The following is a 19,852-nucleotide window of genomic DNA, read 5'->3' as shown; positions in this document are numbered from 1 at the left end:
GAAATATATAATATATAATGTTAAAAACAGTTTTTATTCTTTTTTATTATATAAATTATTAAGAGCAACTTGTTTATTTTACAATGCTACATATACTAAAATATATGTGAAATGTCATATTAATGAAAATATGTATTTTTTCTCTCTCTCTCTCTCTCTCTCTCTCTCTCTCTCTCTCTCTCTCTCGCATTAATCTATTAAAACTGATTTTTGATGAAAGTGCTCTTAAGCATCCTTTCAAGCACAGCTACACAAAATGTACATAATATTGATGTTAGTGTTTCTGAGCTTTCAAGAACACAACGCATTATGAAATTTTTTTTTTCAGAAGCTTACGCGACAATCATCCTCCGACCTCAATATTGATTTCCACCGCTTACGTTTATTGTACTTTGCGCGCCAATACGCACCAAGATTTTCCGACTCTCTTTCTCTCGACTCCCATTATTAATCATCGAAGTGTAATTTCGCGCGAACCTGTGCTCCTTCGAGAGAGTAAACTTTCCTTTAGACTAAGGACGGAGAAAAGAAAGAGATCCGACCGGCACACTTTGATCTCAATATCGAAGCCACGCGGAATTTATACCAGATCGAGTAAGCGGATCTTACGGAAAGATACGGGAGGAAAATTTATGTACGCCGTCGAAATGAATGCAAAGATACCGGCGCGGCAGGGTAACGTTCCGGAACTTTTCGCCGATGGATGTAGCAATTTAAAGTTTTCGGGCTCGTTAAATGGTCTCGGCGTACGCTAGTTCGGCGCCGTCATGATTCCAATGAGGAGTTATGTCACGCGCCGATTAAAAGTCAATCTCGAGAGAGTGCACGGAGTTTAGGGACAGTTCGAATTAGTTTTAATTATGAAAATGGAATTGTTCGAATTTTTCATGGGCTGCTCGTCGATAAATAATTGGTGTCTTTCGTAACTGGCGTGTTCATAAATTACGAAGACAAAGAATGTGCTTACATTTTAACAAGAAGATCCAATTGTTTAGATTTTCAATAAATTATCTAATGAATAACGACGCCTAAAATAAGCTGTAAAAAGCAGCTGCATTATACATAAATTATTATGAGTAGGTATGTGTATGATTGCAATAGATCGAGCTCACCGAACATCTCTCTCTCTCTCTCTCTCTCCTTTCTACTTGCGCTTTTGTTCCTGGTTACAAAGACGCTTTCCTTAATGCCTTGAACTTCTGTAAATATAAGAGAAAAAATCCACATATATACTAGAGACATACGCCGCGTCATGCATATGCCTATAACCGTCCTCACTCGCGCGCGCATCTTCTCATAAAGAGTCGTTCTTTTTACAGACCGATGTGCATGAATACGCGATGAACGTGTACTCGACTACTCTGTAAAGCTTTTCATAGCTCGTAGATATTTTTTTCGTGCTATTCAAATTCGGATAGCTTTTCCTAAGCATCGCATGTGTAAATTAAGAAATTCTGTTTATTATTATTTCAGGGGAATAAATTATTCGTTTCTATTTTCATATTATTAATGTTTTATAAATAACACATCGTGAAAAGATTTGAATTAAATGGTTTTTTTAATATTGAAAATAAATTTTATTTCTTTAATATGTTTTAAAACATTTTAATAAATATTTAATATTTCAAAATTTAACACAACGAAATGTAAAATAAATAAGTTTTAACATGAGCAAAATTTGTGATCGTGAAAGTTTATAGTTCACAGAGAGCGGAAATGGAACACACAAGACGACAAGATCGGATGAGAGAAAATGACTTACGTATAATGCCTATTTACGCATCCTTTATGCATATTTACACGGGAACAAAGAGCTGAAGATTTGTTAATAGACGAAATTTCCCTGGTGACTGCAACTTCACGCACTACCTCGGTATTTCGACGCCATATCTTCCGCCCGGCAGCAAACATACGTATATATCCATTGTAGCGTGAACATCTCTTTCTATATTCTCTCTGCCTTCTGTCTATCGTTTGATATTTCTCGTTTGCAATCCCTTTGCCGTACTCGCGAAAGTATATCTCGCGCACACGTAACAAAAGGGCAAATAGCCGCGCACTTAATGCTTTGTACGCGACACTGTCTTGTAATGCTGATAGATACAATGAAATGAAGGGAATAGTGGTCTCGACTTCCTTTGTAACTTGTAATTAACGAGCACTGCTATATGGATCCGGTATAAAGTATAAGTTAAAATGTGAAGAATATATAGATTGGAAAATCGATATTTGGAAAAACATATCGCGAAATTAAAGATACAAAAAGTGGAGAAATTAAATTATTATATGAACATGTAGCACACATAATAAAATGCAAAAGATACGAAAGCATTCAGATGAAGCAAATTTCACAGAGAAGCAATTGGAAAAGGTCATGAATTAACTACGAGAATTAATTTTCTTTGTGCTGCTTTTGTGAACAGTATTCTTTAGTATATTTGAAAACAATGCCAAAGAGAATGCTAATAAAAGGAATACTTTTCATTTTCAATCTACTGATGCTGCCCAAATATCTGGCATACATGTTGCAGATTTTAATAAAATTTTAAAACAATTATTTCTCTTATATTGCAAAATGTAGCTATAAAAATTCACAAATATTTGTGTGTACCTAACGTAAGAATACGTATATTTGGCGATCGTTTTATTTGAAATTGTTGAAATTACTGAAAATATATACTTTTCTTTTGTGTTTGTATGTGTCACATTCCACCTTCCGAGAATCTCCAATGGATTACGTCAAACGTTCCTATTGAGCGAACGTTTCGCTCAGATGCACCAGGTGCACACTAAACGCAATTAGAAAAAGAATGAAAAAGAAACAGGACTATTCGTATTTCCGTAACCTACTTATAAACAAGGTGATGACAAGAATGTATATTACAATAAAAATATATTCTCTTTTATTATACACAATGTACAGAGATATATTTTGTACTATTGGCACTATCGTGGTCACGTAACAAATATATTGTAAATGCGTTTGCCAGGAGAGCTGCAAAATATTGAAATGCACAAATATACGCGTGTGTGTTTCTGTGTGCAATGTGGTAATATTTTGCTTTTATGCGTGCGATTAAATAAGTATAAAGTCAAAGGTTGACATTTAATTATGTGCGGTAAAATTAAAAATACCACCTGAAAATTTATGTCGCTCGCGATTCGCGATCAAAAACGCTGGTTAAATGCAAAATGTGTTCGTGGTTTTTTTTTCCCCCCCCTAAATCTTTGTCAGATCTGTGTAATATCTATGATATTTTCGATTGCAACGATATCCTCGTGAGAGAAGTCATTTACACTGTGTGAATTGAGATTCTCATAGAAGGGGACACATGTGCACGTAACGCGGCATTGAACGGAAATAGATCGATGACCTTCGTTCGTCAGGATCTGCCAGCGAGAAAATATTTCGTATCGTATTTGGTGGCCGTTGTCAAATCCCCGACCTTCCTTTTTGCTCGCCCAGGCTTGTCCATTCATCTACGTTCAATTCCATCTAGTCTTTGAACTGAATTCCCTATCGGCTTCGCGCACACCGTTCCGCTCCTCGTACATCCGATCCGTTTGGTAGCATAGAGCTATCAAATTTAGAATTCCAGCAAATTCGAAAGTCATATGTAACAATATCAGAATTTAGGCGTTATTGGATTGCAGAATAAATAAAACGGTTGTAGAAAATGAAAAAATTATATATTCAGGGGCTAATTAGAGTAACTTAATAATAATATTAATTAATCTTATCTATTCGCATACGTACAGTAAAGCAAAGGGAAATTTGTTTTAAAAAAGGAAAAAGAGATGTTATTGATTTAATAATCTTCACCATTAAGTCTGTGAAAGTCTAAAAACTGAATGGAAGAATATAATTTTATCGTTACAATTACATTTAATTCTTATCTTATTCTTAAAAAACTTGTGAAAGAGAATGAGAGAGGCGAAGGAGAGATCTTTCTCCTTTTTCGGCAGGATTTATTTCGTTAAAACAAAGAGAACGTAACAGTTATTTTCCTTGTACGCAAGTACGGTCATCGTTTCTCTTCGGGATTGAACTGTAGTCGTCGATTGCAGTCGTCGCCGATTGATAGTCAGCCCTTGCCGCAGTAACAACGGGATTTTTCTCGTGCTTTCTTTTGCAGACGCTACCGTTCGATGGGCGGAATGAACGCAAGGACGGAATAAATCATCGAGAAGTGCGTGGCCCGTGGGATGCATTACGCGCATTACCTCGAGAGGATCTCCGTCGCCGTCGCCGTCGTCGTCGCCGTCGTCGTCGTCGTCGTCGTCGAGCCGGGATCGATCGGGCGAAATAATGCGATCGAAACGCATCAAGAAGGCGGCACTGTTCAGATTGCTCAGATACAGACAGTGCGGCAGGTGCCGGAAGATAACTTAGCGTACCCGGGAGCATTCGGAGCGATCGGTCGACGGGGATAAAGAGAATAGGAGCGCACATACATACGAGAGCACATGAGACTGATCGCCATCGTGGCAATGATCGACGAGCGTAATTTCACTTCGTTGGCTGTGATTTTTACTCCTAGACTCCTCCCTTTTTCTCACCACCCGACTCCAGAGGCTTGAAATCGCGTGAAAATCGCTAAGACTGACCAAGGTAGACCTCACCGAGGGAAACACGTGAGCCTGGAGCACGTCATCCTGCGACGGCAAAGTCATGAGCGTCGTCTGGTCGGATACATCTATGCATATTAAAAGCGGTAAACATTATATCGTTATATGTTAACGTTAATTACGATCTAAGTGTTGCTCGTAACTTCTTGTAAAATCAGCTATCCCACCGAAGAATAATTAAAGCGAGCGAGGATCTCATCTTCGAGAACGCGTGTCGCTTCCCGTTGCGTTCGCGTTTATTAGCGTTGTCGTAGGGCGCGCCAAGTTGCATACACTAACCGGCAATAAGATGCGCGCGTGAAGCTCGGATAACGATCACGCGCGTTACGTGATCAACGCGAACAAAATAGAGAGAAAGAGAGAGAGAGAGAGAGAGAGTTTTCTTCCTCGCGAATATGTTTATCGGACGAGCTTGCTGTGTTCCAGTTTGCAACTGATCGTTCAAAGGCTCGCTTCCCGATTATCTTCCATCGTTCTCCCTTTCTCACCGTGTATCTTAAAAATTGGGGCATTAGAAGAGAGAGAGAGAGAGAGAGAGAGAACTTTTGCGAGACATTCTTGTGAGAATTTGGTCGAGAACTGCGACTTGGAACTTAGTGGTCACGTTAAGTGGAAAAACCTACTGAAGGACTATTTGAAGGCTTACCGAACCCCTCGAAGAGGACGAATCGTCGGCATTACGGAAGTTTGAGTGCCACTCGAGCATAGTCCAATAGGTAGATCGGTCTAAAATTATTTCGCTGCAGCATTGGCGGAAAGAGATTGTTATAAAGCTGTTTGGCTCAATAAAAATCAAAAAGGCTTGCGGAAATTTGAGGTCCTCTGCGATCCAGATAGAAGAATAATAATAAAGAGAGAGTGCCAACAATTAAAAGGTGCAGGCAGTCGAGTGTAAATCAATATCAAAGGAGAAAGAGAAAGCAGAAGAGGAAAGAGTGGAAGATAAAGGTTATTACTCGCGAGCGAGCGAGCATTTTAAATGTTTGGTTTGAAAGGGAAGAAGATTGATCTGAAAAAATTGAGGAAAGGGCAATTAAGGAGGAGAGCATCGACCAGAAAGGGAATCGTAACGTGAAAAGGTAGAGGCAAATTCGAGCGAATGATTCAGCTGGAGTTGAGCGCATCGGAGGAACAAAAGCGAGGAGATCAAAACGAAGGATTTTTATTCGTAGTTTAGCGTAGACGTATATCTGCGCGCGCGCAGTGATTAAAACAGAGAGGCTGTCGGAATATTCGACCGCTCAAGACTGAAAGCCAGCGGTAATTAACGCGATCTCCTTGCGATTATTTAAACCGAATTTCCGGTAGGAGCGCTCGATTTTTCGGCGCACATGAGAGAAGAATGGTATTTCGAAGGTATTCCTCGGCAAAATTAGACCAGAAATTATAGCGAGATAAAGCTACCGGGCGAATATCGTGCTGCATCCGAGATTCGCTTAATTAAAAGCTCGTTGGTTCTTTTTTTAATCGGCATTTCTATAAAGTGCTGATTAAGTATCGTTACGATAGGTGCAGTGGTAGCATTATTGAGATCCTGTTGTCGAGGAGCAAGTGTAACGGTCGGACTTCCAGTACAGAAGAGCGACGGTACTGAGAAACTCATCGAAAATTCATCCGGCGTTTTGCGCAACTCGGGGAATAAATTGCGACCAAACCGAGAGAGATCGTTGGAAATTCATTCGGCATATCAGATCTCCGCGTAGAAGCGATGTAATTAAAGAAAACCCGCGAGACTGCCGAGGTAGCCGCGAAGAGGGATAATTGAAAATTCATGTAGCGTTTTAACGCCTTTTCTTTTCCATCGCGAGAGGTGCGAGGGAAAATAAGTGGCGGTTCATTGAACGTTTTAATTTACCCGCACAGAGAAAAAAACTTGAGGAGGAAGATATCGACTCCCGTTTCTGAGAAGGAGGTAAAACGATCGACGCAGCGGGATTAGTTTAGTGTATCCGCGCGGGAATTCCGAGGCCTGAATTAAAGATTTAATTTGGCTACTTCTACGAACCTGAATTAGAAAGTGCGAACGAGGCGAGTCGTCTTCGACAAACTGGATCCTTTTTAAATTGGTATTTTATTCGATTTAAAGGGAAACGTATAGGGCAGCGGAAATCGACGAGCAGAGGAAACGAAGAAGTTAAGGGAAACGCGCGTGAGACGTCATTGAACGTGAAAAATTATTCGCAGCAAAATCCAACGTCACATTCGACAAACGGAGGACTCGCGCCGTTCACAAAGACTGTTGGGAAAGGGTGGCAGGAAGAGGAAAACGGTTGAAAGGAAAAAGCGCGAGAAGTACGGAAATTCCAAGGACTATCAGGCGACCTCCAAGTTCCCGCGGTCTCGTCCGATGGCAATCGTCGATCGTCGAGAGGAGAAATAAAATCTTCTACCGGGTTTGTTTTGCGCGGAAACTACCGCAGAAGGTACGACTTCGACATCGAGAGGGTCCCTGAGAGAGTGAGACAGCGAATAAAATCCACCCACTCGTCCACCCACGTCCGAAAAAGGGGTAGGCGGTGGTAGATCGCCGGAAGGGGAAGGGAGGCGTGTGCAAAGTCGTTTAGCGAAACTGATTTACGTGGAATCTACGCCCTGGGAATTTTCAGTATCCCCGGCATCGATCGCCCCTCCCTGCTACGCCCTGTGCACTTCCGACACGTCGACAAACGATCGCGAGGGAGATCGCGAGCCTGCATCGAAACTCGGCATGAAAACCACAGCAAAAATTTGTCGCTCTCGCCCATTCAGAGGCGAAACGTGATCGTACTTTCAGGAAGTCGCCGAAACGTCAGCCGCACTGTCCCGTTTGCCCTTTTCCCGGCCGGTGAATGGAAGTGCGCGGAAGGGTGGGAGACAAGCCGGGACGAGCGCCGGGGGGAAGGTTGCAATTTCCGGCCGGCCACGTAACGGTAAATTCATTGCGCCGGGAGCGTAATCCTGAGGGACGAGCGCGCGCAGGGCATTCTCAATCGAGATTTCGTGACTTAGGGCACGAACGCGCCTTCGTGTCCCACGGCGCCGTTTATTAAGGGCAACACGTATACACTCGCATTGCCCGTGGCATCCTTCCTACATTCTCGCCGGTACGATCGCACGAGGGAAACCGAAGCGCACTCGCGCGCGCGCGTGCAAAGATCAAATGAAATAATCCGGATTTTGCGTCGAAGCGGAACGAATTTATGAACGAGGAAGAACCTTGATTGTCAAGGAGGACGTACGTTCTGTCGAGCACACGCTCTACTACAGGGAATTATAAGGAACGGAGTTGAGAATCTTTCGCGCGGGAAGATCTGGTGAAGTGCGAAACGCGGAAGTGAGGCGAGAATTGAGGGAATTTAATCGAAGTGTGGTAAGACGAGAAATTATTTTTCTATCTTTCTCTCTCTCTCTTTCTCTCTCTCTCTCTCTCTCTCTCTCTCTCTCTCTCTCTCTCTCTCTCTCTCTCTCTCTCTCTCTCTCTCTCTCTCTCTCTCTCTCTCTCTCTCTCTCTCTCTCTCCTTCCACCGTGGCCCACGAAGTCGTGAAATATGGAACGACGAGAGTAATCCGATTTTTTCGTCTTAACGAGCGACCGTTTATACGTGTTCGTCGTAATGGAGATTCTCTCGGCACCATCGAAAAGAGTCGACAGTTAGGGAATAGGGATTTTTATTCGATGAAAGATCGTGAAATATTCGTCGCCGAGTTAAACGGGAAACTACTCTCGCCCGCAAAACGAGCAACAGGAATCGTTCATCCGGTATCACTCAACGTTGAGGGAGAAGAGCGAAATTTAAAAGAGAGAAAAATAATTTTTATTCGGGAGATCGCGACCGTATTCGTGTACGATCGTGCGGATTTAAAATGTAAAAGTTCAAGGCGTTTCTCGCTGAAGATGTCAATAAGAGAAACGTATCTTTCTCAGTGAACACAAGAGTTAGAAGTTGATTTGAGGACAGTACACATTGCGAACCTTCAGCTTTTTTTTCAGTTAAATCGGAACGTTTTTTAGAATTGAAAGATTCCGAGTGTCATAAAAAGAAAGTTGCCAATACTTGTAGACCTCCTTAGAGTAGCCCTCTTACATATTTCTCGGAATAAACATTGCGCTTCAATCCTGATAAAAATACGATCTGTTTGGATAATTAAAAAAATAAAAATCTAATTTATATATTCTAGCGGCTTTTTTTCCTATATAAAGTGTATTAAAAACTTATCTAATTTTGAAAAGAAAAAGAAAAGGGAAATGTAGTCTATTACATCAATTTTGAAACTCAATTTCTTAAATTATAATTTTTAGTTATGTTGCGAAAATTAATATACAAAATGTGAAACAGTATTATAAAAGCCATTCATATTATCTGATAGAATATACTGTCTAGATAGATTTATATTTTCAAAATTTTATTTTTAGCTCTTATTTAAGAAATACAAAGCCAAAAACAAAGTATTGGTGATTTTTCTCTATTACTACCGAGAGAAACGTGGTGACGCATCTCAATTCTAGAAAGCGAGATATCTTTTGTTCTAAAATTCCTTACGCGAAAAAGTTCCATACCCCCATCTCTCGATGAAATTCGATTATACGTATATTTGCACAAACAGAGGTACAGTGGGCGATTAGGACTTCTCGAAATCACCAATTTCGATTGTATATACTGGGAAGATTCGCCCACAGCTTCCTGGAAGCATCAGATCGTGCTTTATCTAACTAGGACTCGGGATGTGGGATGAGATCGAGAAAAGGGGGACACTCAGCGAGTCGTCTCGATGCTGATAAATTCGCGGTGAACGCCGGTCGACGATCGTCTAATAGAGGCGACGGCGCTGCTGTTTTCAATTCCCGTCGGAATAACGTCGATCTCTCGGGCGGAACGAGCAACGGAAAACTTTCGTCGGATTCGATTTGGTAACCGGGCTCCAGAGAAGCAGCACCCTCGCTCGGTTGGGTGAAGCCGAAGACGACGGTGGAGAGAATCGGCTGGTTACGTGGGCGGGGAGGGAAGAGGGGTGAGTACGTGATCGTCGTGGGTGGCTTGTGCGGGGGAGCGAAAAGTGCAGTCGAAGCAGTATAGCGTGACTAAAGCGGCCTCCGGAGGAGAGGCTGCTGCAGGTTACGATATATCCGCGGCGAGGGGAGAAGAGAGAGAGAGAGAGAGAGAGAGAGAGAGAGAGAGAGAGAGAGAGAGAGAGAGAGAGAGAGAGAGAGACGAGGCGTATACTGCAACGACGATCGAAGGGAAACCGACGACGATCAAGCGAGCAGTGTCAGCGCGTCGTCAGAGGATGCCAACTACAACACGTGTTCCCCTCCTTATACCGCTGCCGTCTTTTTTTAGGAAAACACTAATGGATCTGCGGCACGTGGATCGTATGACAATACGGAGGAGCTCGACGACGTTGACGGACGATTAGGGCGATCTCATCGAAACGGTTTCCGTCAAGTTCTTCGACCTCCCTCGCATTACGTCAGCGAAACCGCTGCCACGCGAGAGATAGCGTTCAAGTATTAACGTATACTCGTAGAATCGCTCGTTTCATTCCATCGAACAGTATCAAGTGTACAGTCGTGTGTACGAGAAAGAGAGAGCTCACGTAGAATTCGGAACGAGGGACATAGTTACACGTATCCGAGGAGATAAACTTTGAGGAAATTCGCGTTGAAGTCGCGAGTAGAAGACTGATCGACTGACGACTACGTTGTCAGCGACGTAGATCGTGCGCTCGAAGTTTAGTGACGGAGGGTGGAGACCCCGGTGACGGCGAACGAGTCGCAAACATTTGGAACACGAGCTAGATCGAGACTAGGACTCGATACTAAATTCGATACCCTCAACGCTGTCTGAAACAACGTCGTTTAGAAGCCGCGTAACGTTCGGATAACATTCGAGGTGCAACGCGAGCGACTGTGTGTCGACACGGAGAACGGAGTGTTATCGATTATCCCGGGGGGAATAACGTTTTGCCATCGTGTTTGCAGCCGCGAAACTGAAGCGCACAGGATTGACTACCGGTCATCGTATGATCAAGTGTACCGGCGAGCGTACGTGACGCGCAGCATTAACGGGCTCATCCGACCGTGATCGTGAAAATATTGACGGGAATCCGCACGGGAATTGGTCCTCGATTAACGACCGTGTGCGACGAAAAATCACAAATAATCTCCGATAGAAGAAGAAGGCTACGTTGTAATAACGATTAACGCTACATTGATACGAAAACAGTGTAACTTATTCGATAAAATTTAATCGTTGTTTCTAGGAAAGTTCAGTGGCAGTTTGGAGAATAATTCAGAAACAAACTACATACATATATTCTGTCTTTGTTATGTGTAACGTCAAGAATTTTTCGATCGTGAAATTATAGTAAGAAGATTGCATGATACAAAGTCGCCATAGCGTAATGTCTCGGGCGTCACTCGCGTATAAGATATAAATTAATGGAGAAATAATCAATTGAGAAACCAAACGTAACTAGTCGATAGGTTAATAGTACACGAAGGAAGTGTGGCTGCTCTCGTGTTTCAAGAACCACAGTAAACATTGAGCTTGTTCGAATTCTAGTCCTGCCGCGTCGAGTGAATCGGTCGGCCAGTCTTTCGGTTGTTATTTCGTGACAGTGCGGGAGAATTGTAGTGTTTTGTGTGAAAAAAAAAAAACTGCAATAATCGCAGTGTCCGTATGATCGTTTCGAATTACATTTAAGTGCTAACGCGGAAGAAGAACTTGGATATCTTGTTACGACCGCTCGAGATGCCTCGCGCGTCCTATCGAGCTCGCGCTTCCCGTCGTCGTCACCGTGCCCGATATCCTCTGGAGTCCTTCGACAGGATCGCATGGGCGTACCCGAGGACCGCGAGAGTTAATTAAAATGCGAGACCTGAACGTTACCGCATGCGCTGCTTTGTACGACGGCGTCGAGTGGTCAAGCCTGTGGAACGTGATTGCCCTAATCGTCCTGGCGATCGTCGATGTTATGGTGGTGGTAGGTAACGTCCTGGTCATCCTGGCCGTCTATTGCACCAGCAAGCTGAGGAACGTGACGAATATGTTCATCGTGAGCCTGGCGGTCGCCGATCTGATGGTCGGCGTCGCCGTCCTGCCGTTCAGCGCGACCTGGGAGGTCTACAAGGTAAGATCTTTTTCCATTCATTGCGTTAATTGGCAGCGGTATAACGAATAGACATTACACCGAGAGAAATGTTTTGTATTAGCAAGCAAAGCTTTGATATGTGGCTAATGAAATATTATTGTTGTAGTAATTACACAATTTTGCCATCTTAACATATTTTGATTATATGATTACATCTTTTAATTAACACAACGGTATTATTTTATTGCTATTATATTAACCAAATTTTGCTTAATATTTCTTTTAGAGTAATGACAAAAGGGATAAGAAAGCGTTAACATTAAACAGTTTACTACTTTATATATAATTTTTATAAAAAATATGTACATATTTATTTCTTTTGTAAATATTATGTTATTTTTCTATTCAATATAAAAAGAAGTGAAAAGCAAAAGTAACAACAAAGGGTAACAACAAAAAAGCAGCGCTCGATAGAAATCATTTATCGTGTCACAAAAAATTCTACGCGCGCTTTATAAAGCAGCGCATCAAGTTTTGCATTTTATATCGACCTGTCAGTGTTGCATCTTGAATCGACGGTATTCACTTTGTCGCAATCAATAGTGCACTTTTCATACAACAACCGCGCACAATAGCATCAATCGCAACGGCATTATGACGTATCGATACAACGACGAGTTGCCTGCCAGCGAAATTTCATCTTCCGGACATTCACTATTCGCACACGGTTTTCGACAGGATCGATTTACCCTCACAGTTTGGACAAAGCGCCAAATTCTGTCTCACGCAATATCCGCTTGTTGTTACACTGACGAGGTGTATTTTACAGATGTTGGGTGCGCATTGTTTACGGAAAATATTAGTATTTCGAAACGCACGCAAACATAATACTTGAAAGCGCAAGCTCTCCGATATTTGAAGGAAATTGTTTTGATTTTAATTTGAAAATTACGCTGAAAAGAGAGTTTGGTAATAATAATCAAACTTATGATGATTACTAAGCTTTGGCAATAATTTTGATCAAATGTTTGGTTAATATAACCAAATATATAATAAGTTTATAACCGTTCAGTAATCGATTGGTTACTGTCATTATGTTGTTATATTTGGTTACTATTAATATATCAATATTATCTCTCTCTACTGAATACATTATATTAATTAAACATCTCATTGAAATTATTTTATCAAAGTTCGGTTATTATAACTAAACATTCTCCAGGATATAATTTAAGAATTCTTAATTGACAAATATGTAATTTATTTTGCATTTTTGAACATCACAATTGTCGATTTCAACTCTTCTGTTTAAGAATTTTACTATTCATTGATTCGATAGATTTCTGTGATAATATTCCTGATTCTTATTTAATTAAATTACTGCATACACGTCTTTTTTCCTACAATTTTTTCCACAAAAATTCCATTATATTTTGGTTATATGTTAGATATATTTTTGTACGCGAGATTTTTTTTTTTTATAAGTTATCACGTGTGAAGAAAATGGTATTTCCAAGGTAGCCTTCCGAGAGCATCGTTAAGCACTCTAGTTCCTTTCTTGCTTTTTTTTCTCACGGCAAGGTAATCCTTTCGGCATATCTCTCAGGGACTCGTTGTACTATCCCTTTGAGCTTTGTCTTATTTTTTTTTTAATTTGATTAAAAAGTCTTGCGAGAAGAAACGTACGGAGGAACGGCGGTACATTTTTATCTTGAAGTTGTCGAACGAGCCATGCCGATTTAAGTGGTATTCGCGAAGGATGCAACAGTTTGTTGGCTTTTCCCTTTGGTCTTGATACACACACACACAGCCAGGATTTCGCGTGCCTGCAATATTCACGTGTATGTACGCTTGCGAGTGTTCACCAGAAACCTGGAAACGGGTCGGTGGGCAGTGGATAGAGTATGGAGGCGGTGTGAATCTCTCTTAGCTGGGAATGAGGTGCTCCATTTAGCTGGAGTTTGCACGATATAGCACAGTTAGTTCATCGCGCACTTATCACGATACGACTCTTTCTCCGAAAGGTCTTCCTTCCTCCTTGCCTCTTTCTTCCGAAGAAATTGGTCGAGTGGCGCGGCATACAGTCTTCTGAACGCAAAGAGAAGAAAAAAAAACAATAATGAACATTCTCTAGTAGAAACGTGTGATATATATTTGCAAAGTGTTTATTCTAACAGAAAACTTAAATAATTTTATTTTAAAATGAAATATTAATTGCTGTAGTAAAACACAGTAACACTGAATGCTAAATAAGAAATTAACAACAGAGGTCTATTACAAATTAATTAAAATTGTATTGTGTAGACTTGCAACTGAATAAAAAATAAAAATAGATATCGAAGTATTGGAAAATAAAAATAAACGGAATTTTTTATATTTAGTTATGTTAACCACAGGCACAATCAGAAACAAAAAAGGGAAGATAAAGGTTATGAGTAAAATATTTACTATATTAATTTAATTTATTTCTTTTTCTCGCCATTTATTCGAAATTAGACGCCTCGAGGCATCGTTTAATTAATGTGCCATGAGTATGCTGATAGAGAATGTTTTTATGAATACTACCTACTAATTATATGATATAAAATTGACTTTAATTAAATAATGCGCTGTCAGGTGAGTTTAAGAACAAAGATAAAAAACGAAAGACATAAGCATTCACACATTTCTACAGCTTGCAATCGCTTGAATAATAATAATTAGTATTATTTTTCCTTTGTCATTATTTAGTAATAGCACACATGCAACTCAAGATTTTATTAAATTTCTTAAACAAAATTTTATTAATATAAAAGGAGAAGAATATTAGTTTGCAATTTGTCTTTGTAGATATTTACAAATTTTATTTTTGCTATTACTGTACAAAATTTTTACATTTTGAATTTTACCAGTAGAATTTTTAAGAAAAGTAATAAATTTTTTGTTAGCCAGAAGCTTTCTCAAAAACCAAATTATAAAGAATCCTTATTTAATTAGATCGCGCACTTCTCCTTCCGGGCAGATAGGACGCGCGCGCAATCAGTAAATTTAAAGAAAATTAAACGGGAACGAAGCATCAATTTAGTTGTGATTCAGTGACCGTGCACAATCAAAGCTACAATAATCTGACTGTAAATAATGATGGTTAATTACTGAATTCCGATATCGATAACACGCGCAACATCACGGGCCAAAGCCAATTCTGAACAGGTGGTTGCAGTCAGTTGCAGTATCCCTTTTCTCCCCTCCTTCTCCCCCGGGGAGATACGCGCGGTTGTATTGCTCGTCATTATGCGGATGCGTTGTGCGTGCGTGCAGCATGAACATGGAGATGCCGCATGCGGTACATGGGATTCTATTGTACGTGGTTACATTGTGAATCACGTTCGACCTGAATGGGAATTGATCCGACGATTGACACGTGCCGACCCCGCGTCTTATCTGCCCGCTAGGTTTTGCGAGTAACGAGATACGCATCGCTGTCAATCACACACATGAGCTCATCTGCCTATCGGCGATAAGCTTCACTCTATTCGTTACTCAGTTTATATACGGTTATTTTTATCTCAATTTCGAGTGTTATATTTTTTTGACAATTTAGCTTTTTACCCATATTAAATATCTGGAAAATAAATCGTGCTGTATTATAGTAAAATCAATTTGATTATATTTGATTATTTAAAGTTAATTCTGCTGTTTGGGTCTATTTCTTATATATATAAGAAATTAAAGAAATAATTATCAATATTTTATCAACTTATAATTTTTATATTTGCCATTTTAATGATTTTTTTTCCTCTTAATATGGAACTCTTTTCTATAAAAATTGTTTTTCTTACAACTTTTTTATTGATCTTCAAACAATGTGATGATGTAGAAAATTCGAACAGAACAGCAGGATTAAATAAAGAATAAGCTTTTGTTACCGTTTCCGTCAAACAGCGGAAGATTCTTTGCCGCTGACGTTTCGTATTGAACGTACTTCTTTTCAACATCTCTCTTTCTCTCTCTTTCTCGAAAGGTTTGGATATACGGAAACCTCTGGTGCTCTGTGTGGCTGGCGGTCGACGTTTGGATGTGCACAGCGTCGATATTGAATTTATGCGCCATCAGCTTAGATAGGTACTTGGCTGTGACCAGGCCAGTCAGTTATCCTCAGGCAAGTACCACTCGACATTCGAAAACGATTATCCCAAGGGAATCAGATGCGCGTTGCGCGTCAGTTTAGCCAATTAATTCGACGATGAGAGAGGGAATTAGAAGCAAATTCTATAGACGACTAAGATTTTAAAACTATTTAACAATTTATGCATTTGTTAAACAAAATACTCTGTTAATAATGCTCAAATTTGGAATTTTTTGTTTTTTAGAAAATTGAATTGTTTCAATAATTGAAGAAATGTGAATATTCTTTTCTAAAGCGAAAGATTATATCGATTAATCGCGTTGTTCCTTCACATCTATGCGATCATCGCGTCCCTGATGAGCACTTCCTTGTTAATTGTCTCTTTTTTTTTTTTCCGCAAATCCAGCTTATGTCGACGAAGAGGGCTAGACTTCTGGTGGCCACCGTTTGGGTTTCGAGCTTCGTTATCTGTTTTCCACCTCTAGTGGGCTGGAAGGACAAACGGGTGCGTAGCTAGCCGCGGCTAATCCGCCTTTACACTATTATTTCGGAGCGATTTTTCAATCGCCGTCGTCCGATTAACTCCGGCCGCTGGACCATTTCGTTCGCATGCGTTTTTAATCTTTTTCCTTTGTTCCCGCAGTCGCACATTACGTACAATGACACGTTTCCCCTATATGGCCCGTCCAACACCACCACTATACTCGTGCCGATGAAGCCGTGCCCATGGATCTGCGAGCTGACTAACGATGCCGGCTACGTCGTTTACAGGTGAGTCCCCTAAGGCCTCTTTTCGCCTCTCATTACATACATATTGGATTATGACTCGTAGAACAGCGAGCAATTACACGAATAGTTTTCTCTTTGCGCGTTATACATCGAGATAAATTGGTTTTCCGCCGTTGTCCGGTAAAATAGCTGTAAAAATGGCAAAATAACCGAGAAAGTGCCTTTCCTACATTAAAGAGATTCTTCATTTGCCTGCGTAAAATTAATTTTAACGTGCTCTGCAAGAATAAATTAGAATATATAAATCAGAATACAGTATTAAAAGTGCATTTTAAATATGTTTTTTACTGAAATGTTATTTATAATAAAAGTTTTTTTATAAATCACAACTGATTTTTTTGTATAATAAGTACACATATGTATTAACATTTAACTAAAAATATTAATTTTCAAACAGAAATATAATAGATATTTTTGCAAAGTAGAAGCATATTCTCTTTTTCATTCGTATTACTCCTGTTATATTTTATCTCCATTTTAAAAACAGAAATTGTAAGAAAATATTTATAGCTCGACACAAATTACATACGCAACATTAGCTTTTATGTTTGAATTAAATCCAAAATGTCAGAGACTGTAGATACCAATATTAGACGTTTTATTTCTCTATATATCGCGCATTATTATGCGCGTATCAACCAAGATCGATTATACATATACGCGTTGTACGATCAATAACCTTATAATTCGTAAACGCCTGCGTTTCAAGTGCCTCGTATTTCTCGATTGGATCATCGTGTTCATTATTAGAGCCGGTAATCGAATTAATATTCACAATAGTTTGATGCCTCGAACCCTGTTGGTTACGCGCAAAAGTGTCCGATATGTTATCGCGAAATGGGAAACCGCGATTATCACCAGCGTGAACAGGAAATCGCAATCGCACTATGTTGCAGCGCCCTAGGCTCCTTCTATATACCGATGCTGGTGATGCTATTTTTTTATTGGCGGATCTACAACGCCGCGGTTTCCACGACGAGAGCCATTAATCAAGGTTTTCGAACAACAAAAGCCTCGAAAATGTTTGGCACCAGGTAAATAAATTTACAGTACCTATATTTTAAAAACTTCCGTTTACTCCAGACTAGTGAATGAATTTTTTATACTCCTATAATTTTTTTTTATACTCCTATAAAACTTTGAAAATATAAATGTACATTGTGAATGAATATATATTATAGATTCTTCAGGAAAAAAAGCGCTTTTTCGATGCACTTAATCGAGCGTATATCTTGTCAGGCGCTAATTATTCTACCGGTACAAATTTTTAATATTTTATATATAATATGTATATTGTTATGTTCTCTCGTTTCACTTTTTTAAAATGGCGTAGCAAATAAATTTTTCTGCATTCTAATATATTTTTCCGCGCTTTGTTCTCTTGAGCCGTCGTTTCATTCGCGAGTCTGCGGTTGAGCTTTTTCTTTGCGCGAGAGAGGAAGTCTTTTTAAGGAAGCTTTATTATGCCTCTGACAGGCATAATAGAGAATGTCTATACGGGAGCACGACGCATTTCCCCATTCTTATGCAGGTTCGACGAACAAAGACTGACCTTACGAATACACCGCGGCCGCGGTAGCGTCCACAACGGCAGCAACAACGGCAACTCGAGAAGTCCGGACTCGAGCGGCCGTAGCTCCGTCAAGCGGGAGAAGATCAAGATCTCGGTCTCCTATCCCAGCACCGAGACGCTCAACACGAAGTGCAACACCCTCGAGAGAACGCCATCGAGGTGTTCGCAAATGTCGGTTCATTATAGCAACGGGCAGACGCAGACGCAGCTTTGTCCGACCTCGCGAAACACGCATCTTAAGGTAAATTAGATTTTAACGAGTTCCATTCACGAGGCCTCTCTGAGGACTAATTAATTGCTTGATATGTGCGAATTCTGATGTTTTAATTTTTCGACCTTTCTTTCTATCTTTTAAGAATAATGATTGTCTTCCGTCATAAGATTTTCAGTAAGCATAAAATTGCCACTATATCATTATTACAACAATATATTCAATAACATATAACGTTTTTAAATATGCGATATTTAATGTTATATTCGATGTTATATAAACAAACTTTGACTATGACTTGGAGATAATATTTTTTAACCGTTTTAACAATATTTCTATTGGAAGCAACGTTTTAACAATATTTCGGCAAAAATCATATTTGAAATCATTTTTTGAAATGTTTATTTTAACGTTCAACGGTATTATTTACAATATTATTTTTTTAAACGTTTAAAAAATACACGAAACATGTGAACTCAATATTTCAAATGTTACCTTAATGTTTCTTGCTTTTAGAGTTACGATCTTGACGTATAGTTTTAACACTTCTATAACTTCTATAATAGAGAAAACATTTCGAAACGAATTGTACGAAAGATTTATTTTATATTATTTTTTATTGGTATGTAATTATAACATAATAACGTAAATTCCGATCGAGAGGATAGAATTTACAACCCTCACCGTTGGGAGTGATGTCAAACATGCGTAAATTTCACGTTCCAGCACCACACTCCTGATGGTGACATTTCGTCGCTGCAATTTCGAGTGCACACGCTTTTTATTGGCGACTAATCGACGGCATTTTGCAAAATGAAACGAATCAAGGATCACTTTTTCGTTCAATAAAATTGTGGCACTCGTTCGATCGAACGGAGGCTATCGAGCCGTATAAATTCACTCTTTTTCCTCTTCTCGCTGTTTTGTTTCACGAGGTTCTCCGAGCTTTTATTTGCCGTTTAAATCGTCGATCGTGATTATTCTCCCGCATGTGAGTCCATATCACGCGGATTTACAGACGAACAAAACGAAGCAGGATATGGACACGTAGTCGTTTCGTTGAAGGCTTTCCCGTTATGTGTAATCACTGATATCGATAAATAAATAAATACATATTTGCAAGTGTCCCATTTTAATGGAGACGTTGGAATATCAAGTAAAAAGAAAGCATTAAAAAATGTTTCAAAAATGTTTCGCAAGCTCACGATCGAAATCAATTTTCGAAAGAAGAATTTCTTTTCAAAAATTGATTTTATCTGAATAAGTAAATTTCAATCTCTGAAAATGTCTGTAAATCGCGTTGCTGTTGCCTGGTTTACATTTTTTGCGCCCGTAAGAAGGTGCATTCAGCTAAATATGATCGCATATGGCGATGGTTTTGACAACAGTGACTCTACACACTCGTTATGAAAGAGCGGACGTTTTACGGCATTCATAAATCTCGTGCCAAAGTGAATCTATATTTTATAGACGC

General features: G+C 39.8%; 1 protein-coding gene across 13 annotated transcripts in view; it reads left to right on the top strand.

The window, feature by feature from the left end:
• LOC105830738 (octopamine receptor Oamb) overlaps positions 1-19,852 on the top strand; it is a 121,077-nt gene that overhangs the window by 96,471 nt on the left and 4,754 nt on the right. For 10 of the 13 annotated variants that reach the window (XM_036283601.1, XM_036283594.1, XM_036283589.1 and 7 more), the window contains 7 exons: positions 4,137-7,978; positions 9,948-11,739; positions 15,701-15,838; positions 16,212-16,310; positions 16,449-16,576; positions 17,491-17,628; positions 18,126-18,408. In XM_036283601.1, coding sequence (XP_036139494.1) covers positions 11,479-11,739; positions 15,701-15,838; positions 16,212-16,310; positions 16,449-16,576; positions 17,491-17,628; positions 18,126-18,408 — 1,047 coding nt within the window. In that variant the 5' untranslated portion in view covers positions 4,137-7,978; positions 9,948-11,478. The remainder of the gene's footprint in view (positions 1-4,136; positions 7,979-9,947; positions 11,740-15,700; positions 15,839-16,211; positions 16,311-16,448; positions 16,577-17,490; positions 17,629-18,125; positions 18,409-19,852) is intronic. The other 3 variants (XM_036283624.1, XM_036283620.1, XM_036283588.1) reach the window with 3 other exon arrangements.

The sequence above is a fragment of the Monomorium pharaonis genome, chromosome 1, assembly GCF_013373865.1.
Source record: "Monomorium pharaonis isolate MP-MQ-018 chromosome 1, ASM1337386v2, whole genome shotgun sequence".
NCBI classification, from domain to species: Eukaryota; Metazoa; Arthropoda; class Insecta; order Hymenoptera; family Formicidae; genus Monomorium; species Monomorium pharaonis.
This window is presented reverse-complemented; position numbering and strand designations above follow the sequence as displayed.